The 22,116-nt window shown below is 35.2% G+C and overlaps 1 protein-coding gene and 1 long non-coding RNA gene across 5 annotated transcripts in view; one reads left to right on the forward strand and one right to left on the reverse strand.

The window, feature by feature from the left end:
- Nucleotides 1–2,356: 2,356 nt before the first annotated feature.
- Nucleotides 2,357–22,116, reverse strand: part of Cadm2 (cell adhesion molecule 2) — a 932,542-nt gene continuing 912,782 nt past the window's right edge. For 2 of the 4 annotated variants that reach the window (XM_021184565.1, XM_021184564.1), the window contains 2 exons: nt 11,301–11,426; nt 2,362–10,153 (listed from right to left, as the gene is read on the reverse strand). In XM_021184565.1, the coding sequence (XP_021040224.1) occupies nt 10,035–10,153; nt 11,301–11,426 (245 nt within the window). In that variant the 3' untranslated portion in view covers nt 2,362–10,034. Of the gene's footprint in view, nt 10,154–11,300; nt 11,427–22,116 lie in introns of all 4 variants that reach the window. The other 2 variants (XM_021184563.1, XM_029470561.1) reach the window with 2 other exon arrangements.
- On the forward strand, nt 4,068–11,588 carry LOC110311292. The gene is made up of 3 exons (XR_002379951.2): nt 4,068–4,152; nt 6,970–7,030; nt 11,317–11,588. It is a non-coding gene; the product is annotated as an uncharacterized LOC110311292 (long non-coding RNA).

Genomic DNA, 22,116 nt, shown 5'->3' on the forward strand with positions numbered 1-22,116 from the left:
TCTCAGCCTAGACTTCCTAGTAAGTTATGAGTTTGCTTCAATTTCATGTAAAATGCTGTCTAATATTTTTATTCCATCACTTTAGCAGGAAATTCTACAACCAAGATAGGGTGTAAAATATGCCTGCTTTCTTGAGGGAATCTGTAGTTCACGAGGCAGTCTTTCTGTCATTTAGTGCTTAGGAACAAGATATGCCTTGAGAGGAGAAATTGGAGATTTTTAATAATACAAACTCCATAATTGAAAATTTTGTGTTTTAATGGAAAAATCTAAGATCAAAGGATACATTTTGAAGCAAATAAATACTCAGTGTTTGGTCATTTATTACAAACTGAAGTCTTTCGATGTCTACATCCTAATCTTAAGGAGACCACTCTGTGAGATCTTGGACACTGGGAGGCTAAATTTCATAAAATTTTCTGATCTTACTAGAAACATGTTAAATGTGCTCCTGGTTTTTGGTAAGATTACTAAATAAGCACAACAGAGCTTTAGATATTTTCTTTTTTTTCTCCCCCCAACCCCCGACAGGGTTTCCATGTATAGACCTGGCTGTCCTGGAACTCACTTTGTAGACCAGGCTGGCCTCGAACTTAGAAATCTGCCTGCCTCTGCCTCCCAAGTGCTGGGATTAAAGGCATGTGCCACCACCGCCCAGCTAGTTATTTTCTAATCCCCTTTATCTCCCAATCTACTGAAAAACATTCATTTCTTGATGACCCTAATTTGAGGTTAAAAAGGCATAAATTCTTCACTTATCAGGTTTGTCAGTTATATTTACAGATCTTGGAATGATCTTGTACTCCAAGGACATCATATTGTTATCAGCAATGTTTCAAAGAGTTGACAGTGCCTGGAGTATTTACTATTATATGCCAACTCTGAGTTACATGGCAATGCTTTGTCTTGTCTTTTGTTTTTCTTTCATCACTTTCCTCTTCTTTTCTCACTCCTTTGACCATGTGGTTCAGTGTGTTTATTGGACTGTATGTAAAGTCTATATGCTCTATTTTCAGTCTTTAAAGTAGGTGTGCATCATTCTACAAGACAACATTGTATTTCTATAATCTTTCATCTATTGAATATATATATATATATGTGTGTGTGTATGTGTGTATATACATATATATGTATATACACACATGTGTGTGTGTGTGTGTGGTTGTGAGTGTATGTACACAAACATGTATATGTCATGTACTGCAGTTATGGTCAAGATGTGTGTTTTCAGGATTTCACTAATATCTTGAATCTGATTGTGGCATCAGCAACTGTTTAGAAGACAACTAAAGTTCATAGTTTATTACTATGAACTTTATTACTAATAAGGCCTTTATTAATGTGACCTATTAAAAAGTTAGCATAAGATACAGACAGAAAAATGCTATGTGTATTTAAGATTAAACACAATGTTTGAAAGATAAATATGTTCTTGGTTTTTAGTTTCCTAAATTATGGGAATTATTTCATAATAGATACATTTTTAATTACTGAATTTATCTCCTTTTCCATCAAACATAATCATGTCAAAGTCTGTAAAATAACTATTGTTTGTAAAGAGAGTCTTATTGTATTAATGAGTTTTGTAGGTCAAGGCTTAAAGTATTATGTTCTGCCTTTGGGTGTAATTCATCATACAGAATAATTTGGCCTATAGGAAGTGTACTTAGGTAAGTTTTGGTTAAATAATATGCAGTCTAAATTAGTACGGAATTGAATTTAAATGCAAGTGTAGAATTCTCTTCCTACTTCCCCTTCTTCAAGTATTCAAAAATCTAGAAACATATAAATATCTAAACATTTTCAAAATATTATGGTTGAATATTATTTTCCAGATTTTAAACCTTTCCTAGACTCTTTTAGTTTTAAAGCACATCTTGTTATATATACTAAAATTATATTTGAAATTTTATACAGAAAAGGCTGCTTTCAAGTACCAAAACCACTATGGAATTAAAGACATAGGAATCAAGAAATAGTCATTATGAATTGTATTATAAATTATTTGTTTGAAATGTTGAATTTATAATGCCATAAAATTATCAGAAGTAATTTGCCATTATCACAAGCTTATCCATTCCTATAGCATAATTGTTTTGTGCTTTCTCAGTTTGGAGCTTGCATGGATAGGCATGCTGAGTATCACAAGAAAAAAAATAGGAACAACAACAACAACAAAAAAACCTTTTATGAATATTTCCCTGAAAATGTTCTCGTTTCCTTTTAATATGTGGAATCTGATCTTTAAGAAAGCTTCAAATTACCAAACATCACATGCCTTCTTTTACTGGAAAAAAATATAAATGGAAAATAATATAACATGTTATTTAATAAAAAATAAACCAGATACAAAATCTTGCCTTGTATTTACAGACAAATTTTAATGGAATATTTCATGGTCCAACACAAATATCAGACCCAATGGCACTAATTCTTGTACAGCCTTTGGCTTACCCTGTATAACAAAATCTGTTACTTAAAGTACACTACAAAATACCTTATGGTAAGTGAACTTCCAAAGACACAAAGAAAATCTTCCATAAATTTAAAAGCTTATCTCAAATTCTTATTGTTATAAGCTTGGGATGTATATATGGTTAATCGCATTATCTTAGGTAGTTGAAATATATCGGTTAGAGTGTAGAAATAAAAAAGGTTGTTTTAGATATTTTTGCTTCTGTTCCTAGTCAACATTAGTGAACACAAATAAGTGGATGCAAAAGTGCTTTTACAGAATTTTGAATGTTGGCAATCTCAAGCAAAATTCTTTATGTCAGCGACACTTTTCTTTTTTAACCCTTAGCATATCACAAGGTTCATACATTTCAAGGAGTAATGAGTAAATGTTTTATCAGAAAGATAACATTTAGTAGCTCTCATTTAAAAAAAAAAAGTTCCCTTTAGAAATTTACAAGAAAATTGTATATCGTTGAGGAAACCTAAAATAGATGGATATAAAATGCAATTGAGAAAAGGTATTCAAAATAATGCGTTTGGCATAACAGAAGGTGCTCCACCACATCTTTTGTAATCTTTCACTGGAGAAAAGAACGTTTATTCTCAATGTCTGTGTTCAAAACCTAGAATACACTAAATGAAGAAGTTCAGTAATGTCCAACAGATAACTAAAATTCAAATTTTATTTTTTTCATATTTATCAGACATTTTTTTTGCATGTGTGAGGAGACTTTTCTGAAAGGATGAAGTGCAAGTGGGACCCCTTGTAGGCATGTTTCTAAGTGTTGTACATGACATATTTGAAGCGCCACTCAGTACACATTGAATACTTTGTCAGTATATAGGCATATTAACATGCAAGTGTCATGTACTTAATATTACAATATGCATTTTGTTTTGTGAAAATGTTCATGATACAAGTAGATTCAATAATTGTGTTTGTTTTCTGTGCGATATGCTTCATTTGGATCTTCTTTGCAGCACAGAATATATTTGAGTGCTGTCATTAAGTATACCCTTCCAAAAGATATGGATTTCATGTCATATAAATAGAACACTTTATTTTTGAAGCTTCATTACCGGGAACACCTGCATTTCTGGACACTGTTTTCAGAGATAAGTCTTTAAATTTTTTTTTTAACATGGCAAACTTGTTCCAAGGTTGTTTACACTGAAATGTTTATGATAAGAATGGAGCTGTCTTTAAGGAATGTGTACGGTTGAATAAAAAGCTTAACAACTGATTCGCAACTATTGATGTGAACTGAATACGAAGAAGAGATCAGCCATTCCAAACTCAGAAGTCCTTAGTTCAGTACTCAATTGCATCATTGAATCAATCGACAACACGTACAGCGAGTACAGCGAAGTAAGTTTGTATAAAGATAAAAATGTTACATATTTATAAGGAGCAATATTACCAGCTTTGAAAAGCTTCTGCTTTGTTTTTGTTTTTTTTTTTTTCTTTTTTTGTTCTATTTATGACATTCAGTCAACACATCGGAACCACGGAGAAAAGCAAGGAGGAGAAAGATAACAACTGTTTACATTTTGTACTTGTCTTTAACCGATTCGTGACTACTGCTTCCAACCGTTACATTTTATTGCGCGTGACTTTCACTATCAGCAAATATAAAAACATGTCTACGAGGATCATGTACAAGGGAAAGCATCTAAAGAAAGAAAGCATTTGAGGTTTGACAGTACTGTGTGTTCGTGTAATGCTGCATTTCATGCTGCGCTTAAAAGTCCGTGTAGGAATCGCTACTGCTTTGACCCTGGATGTGGGGAAAGTGCTTGAGTGCTGAGCCCTGGTAGATTTTTTTCTTGTGCCTCTGCAATTGTCACTTCTCTTTAAACTTAACATATTTGAAATATACATCATATTTCCAAGGAGTTATAGTGTTTTCTTTACATCTTTTTCACATTTGGGCCCATTTTCTCCAAAATAATCACACATTTCATATATGTAATATATATAAATATTACATATACATATATGGACACGATGTTAAAGACTAAATCAAATAATATGTATAACATAACCACATAACATAAACTCTTACTTTAATTTTAAGTGTATTTTATAGATTCACCATCAATATTTAATAAATTTATGTAATCTATTTTTTTTCCTGAAGGGAAAATACGCTCATAAAGTGGCATTTTATTTTAACATATTTAAATTACATCATTGAAAACTTCCTATCATGTGTAGGCAGAAAAAGTGGGCTTTTGAGGCAATATTTTGAATTATTGGGGTTATTTGTTCATAAGGAGGCAGTTTTAAAATACTTAGTTTTTGTTTATATAGATAATATTTCTCTGGAAATTAAATCATATACATGATTTGTACTTAAAATACAGCATTGAATTTGAAGAAATTCTTATACTTTAAAAATAAAATGAAATATCAAATTGGATTGCAAACTGCTGCCATCAAATTACTTTTCAAAAGTTACAATTACATAACAGCAAAACACTAACTAGGCGTGGAAAGAACTGTCCTCACCAAAGTTTCATGTGTTACCTATATATGCAGCTAATGAGAGAGAAGCTAAACAAACGCTTACCCATACACCATAAAATACACTACAAGAAGTTGGCTTTTGAGATTTCCCAGGGAGTGGGGAGTGCATTGTTATGAAGGTCCCAAAATGATGCTTCCTGGGATATCTTGTAAATATTTACTTCCGCTATTTATATTGAAGTATCATAGCCCATGTTAAAAGTGAGAGGTAGAAGAATTACTGTAAGTATGCATGGCAGAGAAATTACCAGCTATATCCAATAACTATTGCATTTGAGAGTAATCTCAATACATAAATATGCTGATTATTTTAGAACCCATTCACATATACCATCCCCTTCAAGTCTCATGATTATCCTGCTACGTTCAATCCACTGCCTTTGGAAGGGTATATAGAAGTGCAAAGGGCATGTTTGGGTTGTGCTATGGAAACAAAGGCAAATATAGAAAAGAAAATGTCCTCGTTAAAATATAAGTGACTTTAAATACTAAATATATCTTACATTCTTTGAGTAAATTTTTACTCATAATCAAAGTATGTCGATTCACTAAAGCACATACATTTCAAAAAAATTAAGATTGCTAAATTTGATTAGATATGAAATCAAAGATTAAAATCCATGTCTTTTCATTCTCTAGAGTAAAAACTAAACCAAATAAATGTCCTTCGTTACCTTAATAAGTAAGAATAAAAACTACCACTTGCTGTAGTTAGTACTTTAAAACATGAGAGATGAATTAGCAAAACTCTTGGATCTTCTTTAAGAGGATTTGTAAAACCCTTTGCATTAAATATCCAGCAATAGAATTAGAGATATTGCACTGAGTATATTTCAATATTGCCAGTGTATATTTCAAAACAAATTATATTATCTACACTAAGATTTCCTCTTTCCCAGAATTCAAAATGCATATTATAATTACATGGGTGTCCAACATCCATACACAGCTAGTACAAGATACTTACGCGTACATACAGTGTATTTACCTACAGTTTGCATAGTTTCTAGTGTGTACTTGGTGCCACTTAACAAAAAGCATTACTCGTCAGTAGTTTCCTTTAGGTTTTTCAGTTATTTCAGTTGATCGCCTCATTGTCTGTACCCATTATAGATTACCATGTGTCAAAGGAAATAAAGTTGGGCATTTTCAACAGTTTTCTGGGACAAAAATATTATGGGAAGGCTACAGTCTGATATGAAGTATCACAAATTGAAAAAAAAAGGTGTGATTTTTTTTTCTTTTAAATTATACGTATGTCAAAAGGGTGGGGAAAATGCATTTTTAGTGTGCCCATGGGTAACACTTTGCAATAAGTGGCACTAAATCACACAATAACTGCTATGTTACATGGAAGAACCGTTACTGTCAAACATCTGCTGTACATGTGCCTAAATGGTATCTCAATGCTGTTACAGTCATGAGTTCATAATTACAAGTGAGCCTGTCTCTTTAATTGAATATTTATATTTTTACAAAAACCAAACAAAAACTCAAACAAAACAAATGAGGTGTTAGCTTCTTTGCCATAATCAGGAAAGTTGCTTTTCTTTCTCTATTTGTTACTGTAATTGTAAAGTTTTTATGAAAGTCTAAACATCTCTAATGATTTCATCCGGTTTCTAGATTAAATCCCAATATCAGGTTTCATAAATTGCTTCTTGCAATTTCTGGTAAAAGAAAACAAGTTGGAATCTCTTTTTCTGTGTTTGTTTTAATTTCTCTTCTCTTCAATACACACAAATACACACACACACACACACACACAGACATGCACATGCAAACACGCACTTTCTCTCTCTCTCTCTCTCTCTCTCACACACACACACACACACACACACACACACACACACACACACACANCACACACACACACACACACACACACACACACACACACACACACACACCAATATTCCAATGGGGTATTATGTCTTTACTATTTTATTCATATACTTTTCCTTTTTTTTTTCTTCTTATAGTTTTGGTCCCACCATTTTTCCGAGGACATTCAAAAAGGAAAAGAAGACAAGAATAATACTGGTTAGATCTTACTGATGGAGGACAATCAATGTACACTGTAAACATTTCTGGCAGAGAGGAACTTCCTTTTTTAATGAATGATGCTCATGGTCTTTGCATGGTCTTTGAGGAGTGTATACACACACACTCTTTTCACTGTGTTTCCTATCTACTGAACTCTCTTAGCAGAGACAGAGATCAGTCCCATGTGCATATGACTGGGCATATTTCAGGCTTTTCAGTTGACATGAGTCCAATTTAGAAATATGATTTCATTTATTTATTTATTTTTTTATTTACTGGAATGGGAAATGCCTACAATTCTCGTAACTTGTTTCCTTCAGTGAAAATCAAATAAGCTTTCAATACAGGAAAGTATAACTCCATCACTTTTGTTCCATGACAGGAAATGTCATTCAATCAAAATTAGCTATGTTTGACTGAAAACCATTTGATTAGAGCTCACTAATTTTTTATCTGCCAGTGATTTTATTTTAAAAGTTCTAATGGGTTTATGTATTTCTCAGAAGGGTCAAAAGAGTCAAAAGTCTTGAAATGCAAACAATTTGGGGTTTCTAATTTTATAGTGTTATAAATAATGTTTCTGTTATCTAGGCAACAATTTTAGCAGTTGGAGCCAAGTAGAATATAGATGAAGGATATAAATACAACATCGATGAAGAGTAGCAATTTTGTAAATGTATCCTGAAATTAGGCTTTAAATAGTAACTGATGATACAGTTATACAACATACTTAGCAATAGGAACCTTTCCATTTTGTACTAACAGGATGAATTTTTGCTGTGTGGAGTCTTTCTAAAGATTATGCATTGAAAGATATGAGCAGTTTATAGACCTATTCTAGTTTCAATGTGTCTAGAGGCACCTACCTGATTCTCTCGAACTACCATACTATATTAACATATTATTGCATTTTTTTTTCCACAGATGGTATGGAGTGAACTGTAAAAACAAGCATGCAATCACATCAATGCAGACTTATTTCCTTAAAATGTCATACTGTATATGATTTATTATGTTAACACTCAACCACATCATATTATTTATGTTCTGTATATCTTGAAAAAAGTGCTGCTTGACTGACATCGTCCTTTTTCTTTTGTAAGAAATCAACAAGATAAATGCTACACAATTTTAAAAAAAATTAAAAATTCTAACATTGTCCTTAAATGTTCGATACTTTTCTGATAAATAATCTAATATACAGCACCCTTGTCCTCATGTGTTATTAACATAGGATGTTGTATTCAATCATTCTTCTTCCCCGCAAATAAGTTCCAAGGTATTTTTAAAACTCCACCATGCTGTTAGACATCACAAGTACAGCTACCATATTGTAATTTTTGTTTTCTTCTTAAAGGTGCAATGCTTGAAAATGGGAAAATAATTTTTTTCATCTAACTGGATCTTTATTCTTTAGCTTCCAATAAGTGTAATGAAAACTATTCTACCAATATTTTATTTCACCCATAGATAGAAGACTTGTATTGGCTTTGTGACATATTTAAGATTACAGAATTTTATAATATTTCAATATACCAAAATTTAAAATAATCCAGAGAAAGAGACTTTCACCTTGGAGTTAAGAGCACGGCACGGGTTCTCTATCACTCTCCGTTTCATAAGTTTGTACCTCACAGAATGCATAGACAGGAATTTAATATAAAGAATTAGCTCATTTATGCAGAAAATATCATAAACACTTCCTTTTTGGCAAATCAACATAGTTAAGCAGCCCTGAAACTGCCAAATTAAAATATGTAAAGTTGTTTTTTAAATTAAATCAAACTAAGAGTTTGTTTTTAGGTTATTATTCAACTGTGGTTGTGATTTAAAACCTGAGGCTGTGCACTGGTTGTTAGCTTAAAATTACCTTTCCTTGTAACATTGTGCTTCCATTGTATAACAAATAAAAATTAACAAGAACTAGAAAAATTTTGTTGTTGACAGTGCTGGGACATACAGACAAAAATACTAATCCATGTTATCTACTTATAATATCAGTTTATGTAATATCTAAAGGGATATAATGGAACGTTAGAAAATGCGTACTTATGACTGAATAACCTACAGCCAAAAAAGTTAAATATGTATCAAATAATGTTTAATTGGATTTATTATATGCACTATATACAGATACTAAAATGTCTCAAAATTGTGCCCTACTTCAGTTTTGTTTAGGCAGGTGAATCCTTATGGAACAAATAAATTATAGAATCAAATAGAGAAATGAATGAAATCTTTATGATTCCCAAAGCAGTTAAATGTTTGTAATAATTTATTGGTAAATGAAGCTACAATAACCTAATGGTAGGATCTATATAATAATATAAGGTGTCATGTCATGAGTATAATCCATACACATGGTGCCTGTATCAAACACTAAATTTTAAAATAGCCACTTGATACAGTATTACCAGTATAATCTCAAACATTCCAGAAACTACACTACAGTGTTTTTTCAGTTTGTGTTTTCTAGAGCGTATGTTTCCACAACATGTTATCTTTGAAGATAGACAGGTAGAAAACATCGTTTGTAAACCACTAATCTTCGATTAAGCTTAAACACATTAGGTTATCACCTAATCCTGTGACTTGTGATAACTGTCCAATGGCAAACCAATAAAGTCTATGACTTCAAGAAAAACAAATGTAGGGGCGGGGCTCTGCATACATTTCTTCAATGTATAAAAACAACTCAATACCATGATCCAGTGAGATGATTAACATTGTTAAGGCTGTATATTCAAGCACTGTATGTTAAAAGAGCAATGGTGTAAAATTTAGGCAATAAGAAATGTCCTGCATTATGGATGGTACAGTAATTAAAGAATGATGCTTTCAACTGCTGATTGTTGGTATACACTGGCTACTGAGAGCAGTACAGTATGGGTGTTAATAAAAGTAGTAGAAGAAGATGATTGGAATGATTTCTGAAAGATGATTGCCAGTTTTCTCCAGCAGTCAGCCTGGTAGGTAAAACTCAGAACTTGAAGCCTGAATTTTAAATGAAATACTCTTTTTTCTCTTCGGCATTGACTTGGCTGCCTTCAGCATTGATAATGGCTGTGTCGGCATCTGGTGCATCTTCGGCTCCTTTAGCTTCATTTGTTAGATATGTTCCTGTGAATGTGGGAAGAAGGATGTTAGTTCTGGGCATCTAACAAAATAACTAGCAAGTAGAGAAAGCATTTGACCGAATCTTGGTATATTGGACAATATTCTGAGAAGTGATACACCACACAACTTGGATGTTTAAAACTCTGTCTTTCTTTTTATTTTAAGAGATGTATTTCATGTGAAACTGAGGTACAATTATTTAAAGGCCAGAACGAGGCTGACATGATTACTACATCATGTTTACTTCTTTAATGATGGATTGATTAATGAGACCATAGAAGAAATTTAGTTCTTTATTAAGATGCATGCAGTTGACAATCGTCTCACATTTTTACCATGATTTTTCATGCTTACTCAATCTGAACTTTCAAAACAAAGAAACTGTAACTTAACAACAACAACAACAAACCTAATAAAACAAAAAGCACCAAAACAAAATAAAACATCTCAGGAAAATAATAGTGTGCTTTGTGTTAGCCAAATACTCCTGGGCATGAAAAAAATACCACTGAACCAATCTATGTTGATAATGTTTAGATTGGACTGTAATGAAAATAAAATTTCTAAAAAAATTATAAAAACTTTATTTTGTCAAAGATCATAATTTCTTGACTCAAATCTATATGTATGCAGAAAACTTATTGCTACAACATATTACTGTCCTTGGGCTCTCATTCACCTTTTATTTTTGTTTTGTTTGTTTGTTTTGTTGCTTTCCTCAGAATTAGATTGGCATAGTAAATAAAGCAATGTCTGTTTAGATAATGGTCAGAGTTTCCCAAGTGAGCCAGTTGTTAGTAGGAAGAGTATAAGTTCATCCTTGTCTCTAACAATAAACTCCAACTATGAATGTCTGGCTGACGGTGCATGGTTTTATGTATAGAAGTATGTACATTGTTTTTACACTGTTAAAGCTAGCACAGCATTTGCCTTAAGGTACAGTTAATCAAATTACTGTTAACCCATTTGAAATAACACTTATCATCCCTTCCCTGAATTCATTTAGAATTTACATCTCCACATTCCTCTTTCTATCTGCCTCCCTGCCTTCACTCACTCGAGAAACATATACCCTATAAGATGTCAGAATTGATTAGTGTTTGCAAGATTTCTAGCAAAACTCAGAGCGCTTTCTCCAACTATTGTTCACCTTTATGTCTTGCCAGATATCGGCCAAGCAGGAATATGGAGCACAGTGTAACAAATACAACAACAGCCACTATTCCTCCGATGAGAGCGTGGTCAGGGCCATTCTGGCCAGCCAGAGAATTGGGATCTGCAAGAGAATGAAGAATAGTGTTGTAGTTAGACTGTTACTATCTCCTGAAGTACATATCTGGAACTAGATGAGCCATTTAAAACAGCATGCTTCTATTAAAATGAATTTGCATTGATATATATTATGCCAATCATTCAGTTAACAAATATTGATTGTGTGGCTACAGCACACAAAACACCTGGAGGTATAAGATTAAACATGTTAATGATTTTTACCATTGATTTCACATTTTAAGGAAAAGATGACATGAATTAAACATACATATACAAGCTTTTGATGTTACATGTTTTTTCTTAGTATTCACATTTGTAAGTATAAATGCTTATGTGAATCTATGTAATATGTATATACATGCATACACATATATATTTACACACGATATAGAAAATTCATCGGTACATTTTAAAATAAGATCATTCCGATGGAAAATCTGGGGTTTAGTACTAAATTTTGATATTTATCATTCCACAAATAATATTTAAAGCTATGAAAATTGATGCATACTCTTAAGAAAAATCTAACAATAACACCTGGATAATATCTGGAGCTGAAAGTCCAGATAGTCATAACAAATAATTTCATCAGAGGAAACCAAGGCAGAGAGAACAGGATGATTTTGGAGAAAACACTCGGTGTTTGATGAAAGAGAGTAATATACTGTAGTGACAGGTTTACACTCCTGTGAAATGTCCACAGGAGGTGGAAGAGGAATAAACAACATTGAGAATGAAATGCTCATTGGATTTCTAGTTTTCCAAACAATGATTAAAAAATATTATCAAGAATCTTTACATTCTTCTGCTAATAAGATTTTATTAGAAAGAATTAAACTAGTATAAGACAATAAGACAAAAAGATAAAAAAAAATTTGGATGTTTGGAGAAGCAAATGTTTGAAAATTTCAATTTATTGAAGTCACATGACAAGGAACAAAACTCAATGAAACTTTGAAATACATTAAGGCTCTGATCTATGGCAAAGATCAAATAAGCATTCCAGCTTCCTCTCCAACTGTCTTCTTGCAAAGCTCCTCATGTAGTTTCTTATACTTTAGAGGCAGGATTCGGAAGGAGCAAAGCAACAAATAGGTTATGGCTGGCACTAATGCTTTCAAAATCTCAAAGAGTGGCTGTAGAGACACGTATCTGACAAATAGATTTAGGAGTGTGATATTTAATGGAAGCCGTGTCCTGTCAAAGAATCATATCCAAACAAAAATAACAACCTGTGTGTAAAACTTCAAACAATCTATAGAGCCCAAAAACTTGGGAAAGGAAGAAATGGACTATAAAAGCCGAATTGTGCCGACAAAGGTCATCCTTTTCTGTACCTTCTTCTAATGCACCCTGGCATAGGACCTTACAGGTTGAAAGCAAAGAGAAAACGGTATCATCAAAACTGAAGGATCTTGTGATTCTAGTCTAACATCCTGTCATGAATGGTTTCCACTAAACTTGTATTTTCAGGTAGGAGCAATGATAATTAAAAGTAGACACCAAACCTGCATTGTGGAGACCATGCCCTGAAGGGCCTGAAAGATCCTTCACATGAGGGTGCAAAAACCTCAATTTTTTTTTCTCCAGACAGGGTTTCTCTGTGTAGCCCTTGGCTGTCCTAGAACTCACTCTGTAGACCAGGCTGGTCTCAAACTCAGAAATCTGCCTGGCTTTGCCTCCCAAGTGCTGTGATTAAAGGCGTGCACCACCACACCCGTCCTAAACCTCAACTTTTAAAACAAAGAGCACAAAACCTTAATTTGCTAATCAGCTATCTTTAGCATTTTATACAGATTTGAATATATATATACATATATACATGTGTGTGTGTATATATATATATATATATATATATATATATATATACATATATACCAATCCTAATTCACCTCAAAAATAATGAAAATGATGACATGTTTTCTTTAGGTTCACACTGACATCAAAGTTCAGAATCTGTATTCTGCATTTCACCATTAGAACTTTGGAGCTACAAGATGTCTCATCTTTTTTTTTTTTTTAAATGATTTCTTTCCTGATCTTTCCTTTTTATAATGACTTGCTTTTTTTGTTTTGTTTTGTTTTTTCTTCACTTTATTCTATGGCCTTGCTATATTCTCTTTAATCCTTGAGTTATCTTACATTCATTCTTTGAAACCTTTCAAGAATGTTATTCATTTCCTCAAGGTTTTTATATATTCTGTTCTCTTTCCCTTGGAGACCTGTTATCCTTTATTTTTTTTCATGCTTCTTATATCACTTGACAGACATTTTCATGTCATATATTAGTCAGTGATTTGTTCTATTTTATGGCATACTTTTCAGTGGAGATTATCTAGTTTTTCATTCAGACAAGCTATAAGGTGTCAGGTCAGCATGTGCTCAGCTTTGATTTTGGTGAGCTCAAAAGTGAAGCCTTTAAGTCATTAGTCTTGGTTGCAGTCAAAACTGCCTAAGCCTTTAACATTCAGATTATCTGTTTAGAATGCTCACTTTATAAATAGTATTATACTTTTAAAGTAATTTTCCTTTACTGGTCTTCCGTTTGTGGTCTTCTTAACCACAGGTAAGTCTTAAAATTTTATGTAATCAAGTCTAACTTTTGCATCCTGTTATAAAGGCTTATGGGTAACAATGTAAAATCCTACATCATAACAAAATATATCCACAGTGATCTATATTATCATCTTAACTATTTACAGGAATCATATGTATAATGCATTTTATGTAACATGGAGTCATTTGTTAATAGATTTTGTAACAGACATGCTGACTTTAGTAGTTCAGGAGATCTTAGCACAATGAATGCTGTTTAGAGGCATGGTTTTAGAACTTAAGTAGGTTCTTGCTAAAATGGTAGCAAAAATTGTATCCATCAAAGACCCAATCCATAGTCTCAGTATCTGGGAAAGTCCTTGAGTGTGCTAACTTTGCTCTTTAGCTTTTGTAATTTTGCCTTCTTTACCTGTTCTTGCTAATTGAAGTATCTCAAATGGGATGTAGTTTTGTGAATAAAAGGCAAAGAATGGGGAGGCTACATGATTTTCACAAGTTTACCTAGTAGCTCACCAACCAGCAGAAAAAGATTTTTCTATTGGCTTTAAGTGGATATATGTTCTCTGAATAAGTCATCTTGCAACATTTTGGAGGCCATGGTGAGATTTCCAGAAATAGTAAGGGGGGCAGATCTCCAGGAATTTTTAAGGAAATTTTAGGGAATGTATAGCCTGAGATGCAGCATGGCCTCAGGAACTTCTCTTGCCTCTGGCCCTGCCAACTCCTAATGGCTCCACCAAAAACAGGAAACTAGAGAGTCACCTAGGTTTGTATCATTGGGAAGTGAGTCTGTGTATGGTACTTTCCACATAGGACATCTAGTGGGGAAAAAAACAAATGATGGAGTCTTGGGTCTAACTGAGATGTCACCAACCACCTAGTTTAAATCTATAGGACTGTATTTACTATGTGTCACTTTGTGTCTATTGGTTGGAAAAAGTTTTAAAATGGAAGGGGCCACCCTAGGAATGTGTCAGTCACTGTACACAGGACAGGAAATAGCACAGGACTTCCTGCATCTTTCACCTGTCTCCCACCCCTTCTAGAAGCCACTGTGGCTGTGGAGGCTGCTGTTGCTCTGGTGACACCAGTGGAGGTTTCCAGGCAGCAATGGTGGAATGGATTCCCACAGCCCAAGGATGTTTTCACAAATAAGAAGAATTATCCTATCCATGAAAATGTCTGTACCCTCTGTGAAATCCATTGGCCCTCTTTTGGAGATCAGTGACCAGTTTTGGTTCAGAGCACCTGAAACCTGGTGGCTGATATATCTCAGCAACCATAACCAGTTTGTCTGTATTGACCAGTGGAATTCTAAGTGATATGTCATCTGGCTTAAGATTTGTGCCTTTTTGTTGGGGAGATGAATCTTTTCTAGTCAGCCACATTGCTGGTCGAAACCCAAAATCTCCACCTCTCAGCTGCACCAAAGGAAACTGACCCTGCTCTTCAGCTCCTGGAGTGCTCGCTCACGGTGCTGAGTGCTTCGTCACTTGAAGCCAGAGACACTTGGATCTTAGATAACAGATTGCAAAGGGAGCCCTTGTCCAGGCATTGGGAAGCTGGCAGAGGCCAGTGGCCTATCTTTAAAAAAAACCTTGATCCTGTTTCTACCAGTTGGCAGGCTTGTTTGTATTGCCACTAGCCATGCTTGATAGAAGCTTAATAAACAGACTTTGTGTCAGGGTGGTTGTTCCTGAAAACCCTGTACTCAATAGAGGCCTCCTGAGGGCTACATAAGAGAGGTAGATATCTAACACCCAAATAATGAATAATCTGGCACTTTTTCTGGGTCATCCCAGTATCTTATTCTATAAACTTTAGCCATTAAACTACCAGCCTGGTACTAGAAGATAATGTGATAGAATCTCTCTATGATGGTCTGAAAGTGACTGATAAAATCCAATATGTCAGACATGACTTAACAGATGTCCTGCTACGAGAAGTAAGGGAGGTACCAGACACTGATGGGATACGATTTGTTTAAGATAGAATCAGACATGACAGTGCCACATTTGTCACCTTGGACTAGACAGTACTAGCCCAGTCCATCAGCAAAGGGCTTCGGGACAAAGGGCTGAACTTTTGGCATTATCCCAAAGATTCCACTGCAGGGAAGGGAAAAACTATCACTATGTCCATGAACTGCCTAAGAATTTTAATCCAGCAATATAGCTGCTCTGATCATATCCAAAGACCTATGTGTGCATGATCTGGTTGGAATGCAGACATTCTATACTCCCTTATCTAGAATATACACATGCTCATAGAACATACCTCTAAGATAAAATTATTTTGTAGAAGGTAACAACCATATCTGAAAGTGATGCCTAGGTCCTTTCTGTCTCTTGTGAGGCTATGCTGGGGCCTAGCAAACACAGAAGTGGATGCTCACAGTCAGCTATTGGATGGATCACAGGGCCACCAATGGAGGAGCTAGAGAAAGTATCCACAGAGCTGGGGGGATCTGCAACCCTATAGGTGGAACAACAATATGAACTAACCAGTACCCCCAGAGCTCGTGTCTCTAGCTGCATATGTAGCAGAAGATGGCCTAGTCAGCCATCATTGGAAAGAGAGGCCCATTGGTCTTGCAGACTTTATATGCCTCAGTACAGGGGAATGCCAGGGCCAAGAAGTGGGAGTGAGTGGATAGAGGAGTGGGGGAGGGAGTGACTGGGGACTTTTGGGATAGCATTGGAAATGTAAATGAAGAAAATACCTAATTAAAAAAAAAGAAAGTGATGTCTAATTGAGAGCTAGACAAAGTATTGAATTAGAGAAAGATTTGACAGGAGCCAGCAATGGTATATGCCCAACTCTCATGGGAATATCACAGGTTATTTTAGAGCAGTGCAGGGAATGTCAGTAGGTAGTCAGTGCAGTAAGTGCTGTGTAGTGGAGTTGAGTTCATTCCTGACCCGTGCAGGTGACCAGAGTCAGTTTAAGCCAGAGAATAAGACAGAACCGGAAGATTATAACAACTGCCAAAGTTAGTTTAAGTCCAAGCAAAACACTTCAGTCAGAAGCTGAGAGATTTCCAGATTGAATCAGCTAGCTTGGAGAGGAGTTTGAACGGCAATAGCTGAGTTGTACCAGCCATCTAGAGTTCAGAAAGAACTAAAAAGCATGAGCATATTCAAATTCAGGAGTAACCCTCCAAGAACAATTGCAACTAGAGATAAAAGCAACTTTTACAACAGACAGTCTGTATGCATTTGCTATGGCCCATGTTCATGATGCCCTCTATATTGACAGAGGACTCATTCCCTCTGCAGGAAAGGAAATCAAAAGCAATGAAGAAACACTGGTCCTACCAGAGGCCTTATGACTGCCAAGAGAAGTATCCATTGTCATTGCAAAGCACATGGAAAGGAGAATCCCAGAGGCACAAGAGAACAGGTTAGCAGAGTTGGCCATGTAGAGGCATAGCCCTAGAACCAATGGGGGCTCTCAAGATCTTGCTTATCCTGCATAAAGCTGAATTGTTCAAGTGCCCAACCTATATACAAAGCATGGGGGGAGTGAGTAAAAAAGATGCCGAATGAAATAAATGGGTGGTGGTTTTTGCCAGATGAGAGACCAATATTCCATGCTGATACTGAAAGACAGATCATTGTCAAACTCCATCAGGCTGCCCTTTTGACAAAAACTAAAACTGTGGAGTTATTCAGGACCAGATACTATAATTCTCACCCACACAATCTCATCAATCTCTCCATGTGCAGATGTGCCATTTGTAAACAGACAAACCCCAAAGAAGGAAGAAAAGAATCATCCCTAGATTCCACTGGGATGTGGATTTACAGAGTCAAATACACAGTTCTTGTATATAAGTTTTTGGATGTTTTCATGGAAACCTACTCTGAATTAGTCCAAACCTACACCAACCGATTGAGACTGTCTCAATAGCCACCAAGAAATATCCCCCAAGAGTTAATTCCTAGATTTGGGTTGCTCGGCTCCATAGGGTCCAACTGTGACCCTGGTTTTCCAGTTCAAAGTTGCCCTAGGTCTGACAAAGGAAACTAACTAAATTTCTCTGAGACTAATGATAATTGGGCCAACCTCTTACCTATGACTATCTTAAGGGACAGGTGTACAGCATATTGAGAAGTTCACAAGGGAAAAAATTTATTAACCATTTCCTCCTCAAGTACTTTTAGACCCAGCACCACACTCAGAAGACTATTCATCACATAGTTTGAGAGACTGCTCCCTCATCCATGTGTGAATATACCTACAAGTTCTAGCCTGGCAACCCAGAGCCTGTAAACAATATGGAGTGGTCCTCACCACTCCTACAGAAGACATCATTAGTGTTATCCAGTGTATCCACCATGGCCAGCTGAAGGATGATACAGGAGATAGTGACAGATGACTCATCACTATGTCTTTTGACTTCCTAAAGATATGTCTGACATGGACCCTATAATTACAATTGACCTACTTTGTCTTTTTTTCTTCTTGCAAGAGAGGCCCCACCATCCTTAGGCCAGGACCTTGGGTATGAGAATTAAGAAAGACCCGATTGAGGAGTGCATACCCTACCCACCTTCCATGTAGATTTATTTAAATGTTGAATCCAGAAGCTACTAGAGGAGGGTTCACTTGCTTCTGGGGAGGAGACTGCCCCCTGGGCTGTGTTTTCACCAATAAAGAAGAGGGGCTCCAATCTAATGGATCTATTCAGTATTTTGCCTGCCTTGCTGACAACTTCCTGAACTGCCAGATGCTAGGTAAGTTCCATTGTGTTCAGTGATAAGCTAAGTCCTCCTGGGAAAATACTAATCCCTGAAAAGTCCTAGAAATGGAACCATCACCTGTGGTCATGAGCAATGCATTCCTACATCTATGAAGCAGTGTTTCTTTGCTCAGTTCCTCATGTGGTAGTGACCTCAAAACACAAAATTATTTTGTTGCTTATTCATTACTGTAATTTTGCTACTATTCTGGATTATATTGTAAATATCTGTGTTTTCTGATGGCTTTACCTTACCCCCCTGAAAGAGTATTTTTACCCTTAAAAGCTTGTGACCCACCGCCTGAGAACCACTAACATAAAGGTTATGGAAGCCTACCAGGAAGCTGCAGGTCATTATAGCAAAGCTGGAAGAACTTGGGGATACTCAGATAGCAAATTCACAATTCAGAAGAAACCTGAGCCTAAAGTCATCTTGTGCATTGTCCAAATGGACCCATCATAGTATCCCAGGAATATAAGACTCCAAGGTGACAAGCCCCCACATTGCAATTTCCCCAGAAATTCCTTTTGTAACTATGAGGTTAAACTTCCAGGAGGCTGCAGAAGCCTCACTGAAGGGCTTCAATATTCAGGATGCTAGAAAGACTATCTCAGTTATTTAACCAGTCCCAACTGCACATAAGTCAGATATGACTGGACCCCAAATGCTCATATTAGGTTGGGATTGGAACTAATTAGACAATAAACTCCTCTTCCAAATCTAACAGCTATAAACAGACTATGGACCCTATACTTACAGTTGCTCGGTCTCTTGAAGACCTCCAAAAGAAGGGTGCCTGCTTAATGTCACCAAGAAACTCAATAGATAGTTCCCCTTATTTGGATTACACAGCAGGTTAATTTCAGGAATGGCAGTTGAGTATATCTACAGATCCAGAGACTACTTGGTTTGCTTGCATTAATGGATTAGCCAAGTGTGCACCTATAAAGTGTTTGCATAGATGAAAACATACTTATTTTTTTGCATCCTCATGTTTGTTATTCTACAGGTGTTCATCTACAGTGGCTAAGAGGACAGCAAACACCTAAATAGAGATTTCTGGGCTCCCCTCATCCTGCCCACACACAGTAAGCCATTCCCATTGTCATTCCCCTGTGGGTGGGAAAAGGCAACAACAATATGAACTAACCAGTACCCCGGAGCTCCTGTCTCTAGCTGCATATGTATCAAAAGATGGCCTAGTCGGCCATCACTGGAAAGAGGCCCATTGGACAAACAAACTTTATATGCCCCAGTACAGGGGAACGCCAGGGCCAAAAAAATGGGAATGGGTGGGTAGGGAAGTGGGGGGAAGGGTATGGGGGACTCTTGGGATAGCATTGGAAATGTAGTTGAGGAAAATATGTAATAAAAATATTAAAAAAAAGAATATAGTAATTGTTAAAAAAAAAAGAACTTCAGCCATAGTTATGGGACATAAAACAAACAAAGAAACAAACAAAGAAACAAAAAAGTAAAGGAACTCAGTCATCAAAAAGACTTAGATTAGATCTAGGGCATCCACAAAATTCTTTTTCCCAAGCCTGGTTAGACTCTTTAGTCAAGGTTATTTATCTTTGAGACTCAGAAAGGATTGGACTCTTTCCCTTTTATGAGACAAAGGTTTCTTTGTATGGTACTGAGAGAAACTTTTTGCTTCTATGCTTATCAGTCAGGGATTAGAAGGGAAAGTTTAGTTATGGACAGAAATAACTTCCAGGAAAGAAGAAGGAGATATCAAGAATATAATAATCTTTGTTCTTCTGGTCCCCCTGATCAACTATACTACTTATGACCTTGGATGGGCCATTAATACTTTTGCTTCTAGCAAATATCATACATCTTGCTTAAAAAAGAAAAAAAAAAGAAATTACTTCAGATTTATTCTAGTGATAAGGCAGCTATTTTTCAAATGATGCAAACAATGAAAACACAGGTATTCTGTATTATTAAGTTAACTTAAAATCAAATGTTCTTTACATATTACAATGGTTTTCCAAAATAAAATGACATATATATTAAGCGATCTTAAGGTATAGATGCACAGTCCTCCTTGTAAGTAACTGAATGTATTTTCTAAGTAGTTTTGGAAAAAATATAAATATGAGGGTTGGAATTGTTAATCAAAAGTAAAGTACTCTATTTTATGCTTGACATCCTTGGGTATTGTCCCATCAGGACAAAATATGAGAGGGAATTGGAAAGTGTGTTCTCTATTCAATGACATGAATCAAAGGGGTTAACTCTAGTCAAAAAGAAAACTACAGGTTGTCTTGATTCTCTCCCTGCCATTCTATCATCAAGTTTTTAAAATTAGTTTAAATTTAAATGTTCACCATTTCATTTCTATTACGACTTGGTTTCTTAGCAGCTATGGATACCTTATAACATTTGAGCAAAGTCTTTCACAGCACTAAGAATTATTTTCCCCTAATAGACTTTATAATTTATGCAAAACATTATAGGTTTCATCTGATCAAGAAAATAACTACAGATGTGGCCTGGTCTTTAAATATTTTAATAATTTAGATATGGAGCTTCCTCATATCTCTCTTGCCAACAACATCTTTAAAATTTGACATTCACGATTTATTATTGGATTTGCTTTTTATTTCACTATCATCTGTTAGACTAAAAGTCTTTCCTTAATATCTATTTTTAGCAACTAAAATAAAAGACTGAGAATCAGGTAAGTACTATCCGAACAATACAGGAATAATGCATAATTCAAATGGATAAATCCTAGCAAGAAAATGTTACATAGCCTTCAATTCATCTTCTACTGTCAGAGAAATCAAAGAAGTGTAGATCTTTACAAATAGCTAAATTTGCATTGTTATTCAAATAAGTACATCATCTATTTCAAAAGATCATTATTTCTCAAGTGTTAGCTCATGGCTTTTTGCAGGTAATTGGTGAACTTGGGAGCGGGAAGACACTACTAGACTTTGCCATGTAACATTATAATTCTTGTCCACCTGAAATGGACAGATGACAGGACATGGAAGCCTCAATTTAAAGACTTTCAAGTTTAACATCGTTTAATTAAAGTCTTTTTTGATGTTTTTAGAATAAAATATTCTAAAGAAAAATATGTCAAATGGTATTTATGTTAAGTAACTCTTGATATTAACATGTGGATGACAACATTACACAATAAATTTATTTAAAATTACAGTATGCAGAAGTCACAAACTATAAAGTCCTATTTGCAAACTCATAAAAAAAACAAGCAAGCAAACAAACAAAAAAAGCCGAGGAGTGGTGTAGTATGCCTTTAATCCCAGCATTTGGGAGGCAGAGGCAGGCAGTTTCTGAGTTCAAGGCTGGCCTGGTCTACAGAGTGAGTTCCAGGACAGCCCGGGCTATACAAAGAAATCCTGTCTTGAAAAA

Source organism: Mus caroli, chromosome 16, assembly GCF_900094665.2.
Source record: "Mus caroli chromosome 16, CAROLI_EIJ_v1.1, whole genome shotgun sequence".
NCBI lineage: Eukaryota > Metazoa > Chordata > Mammalia > Rodentia > Muridae > Mus > Mus caroli.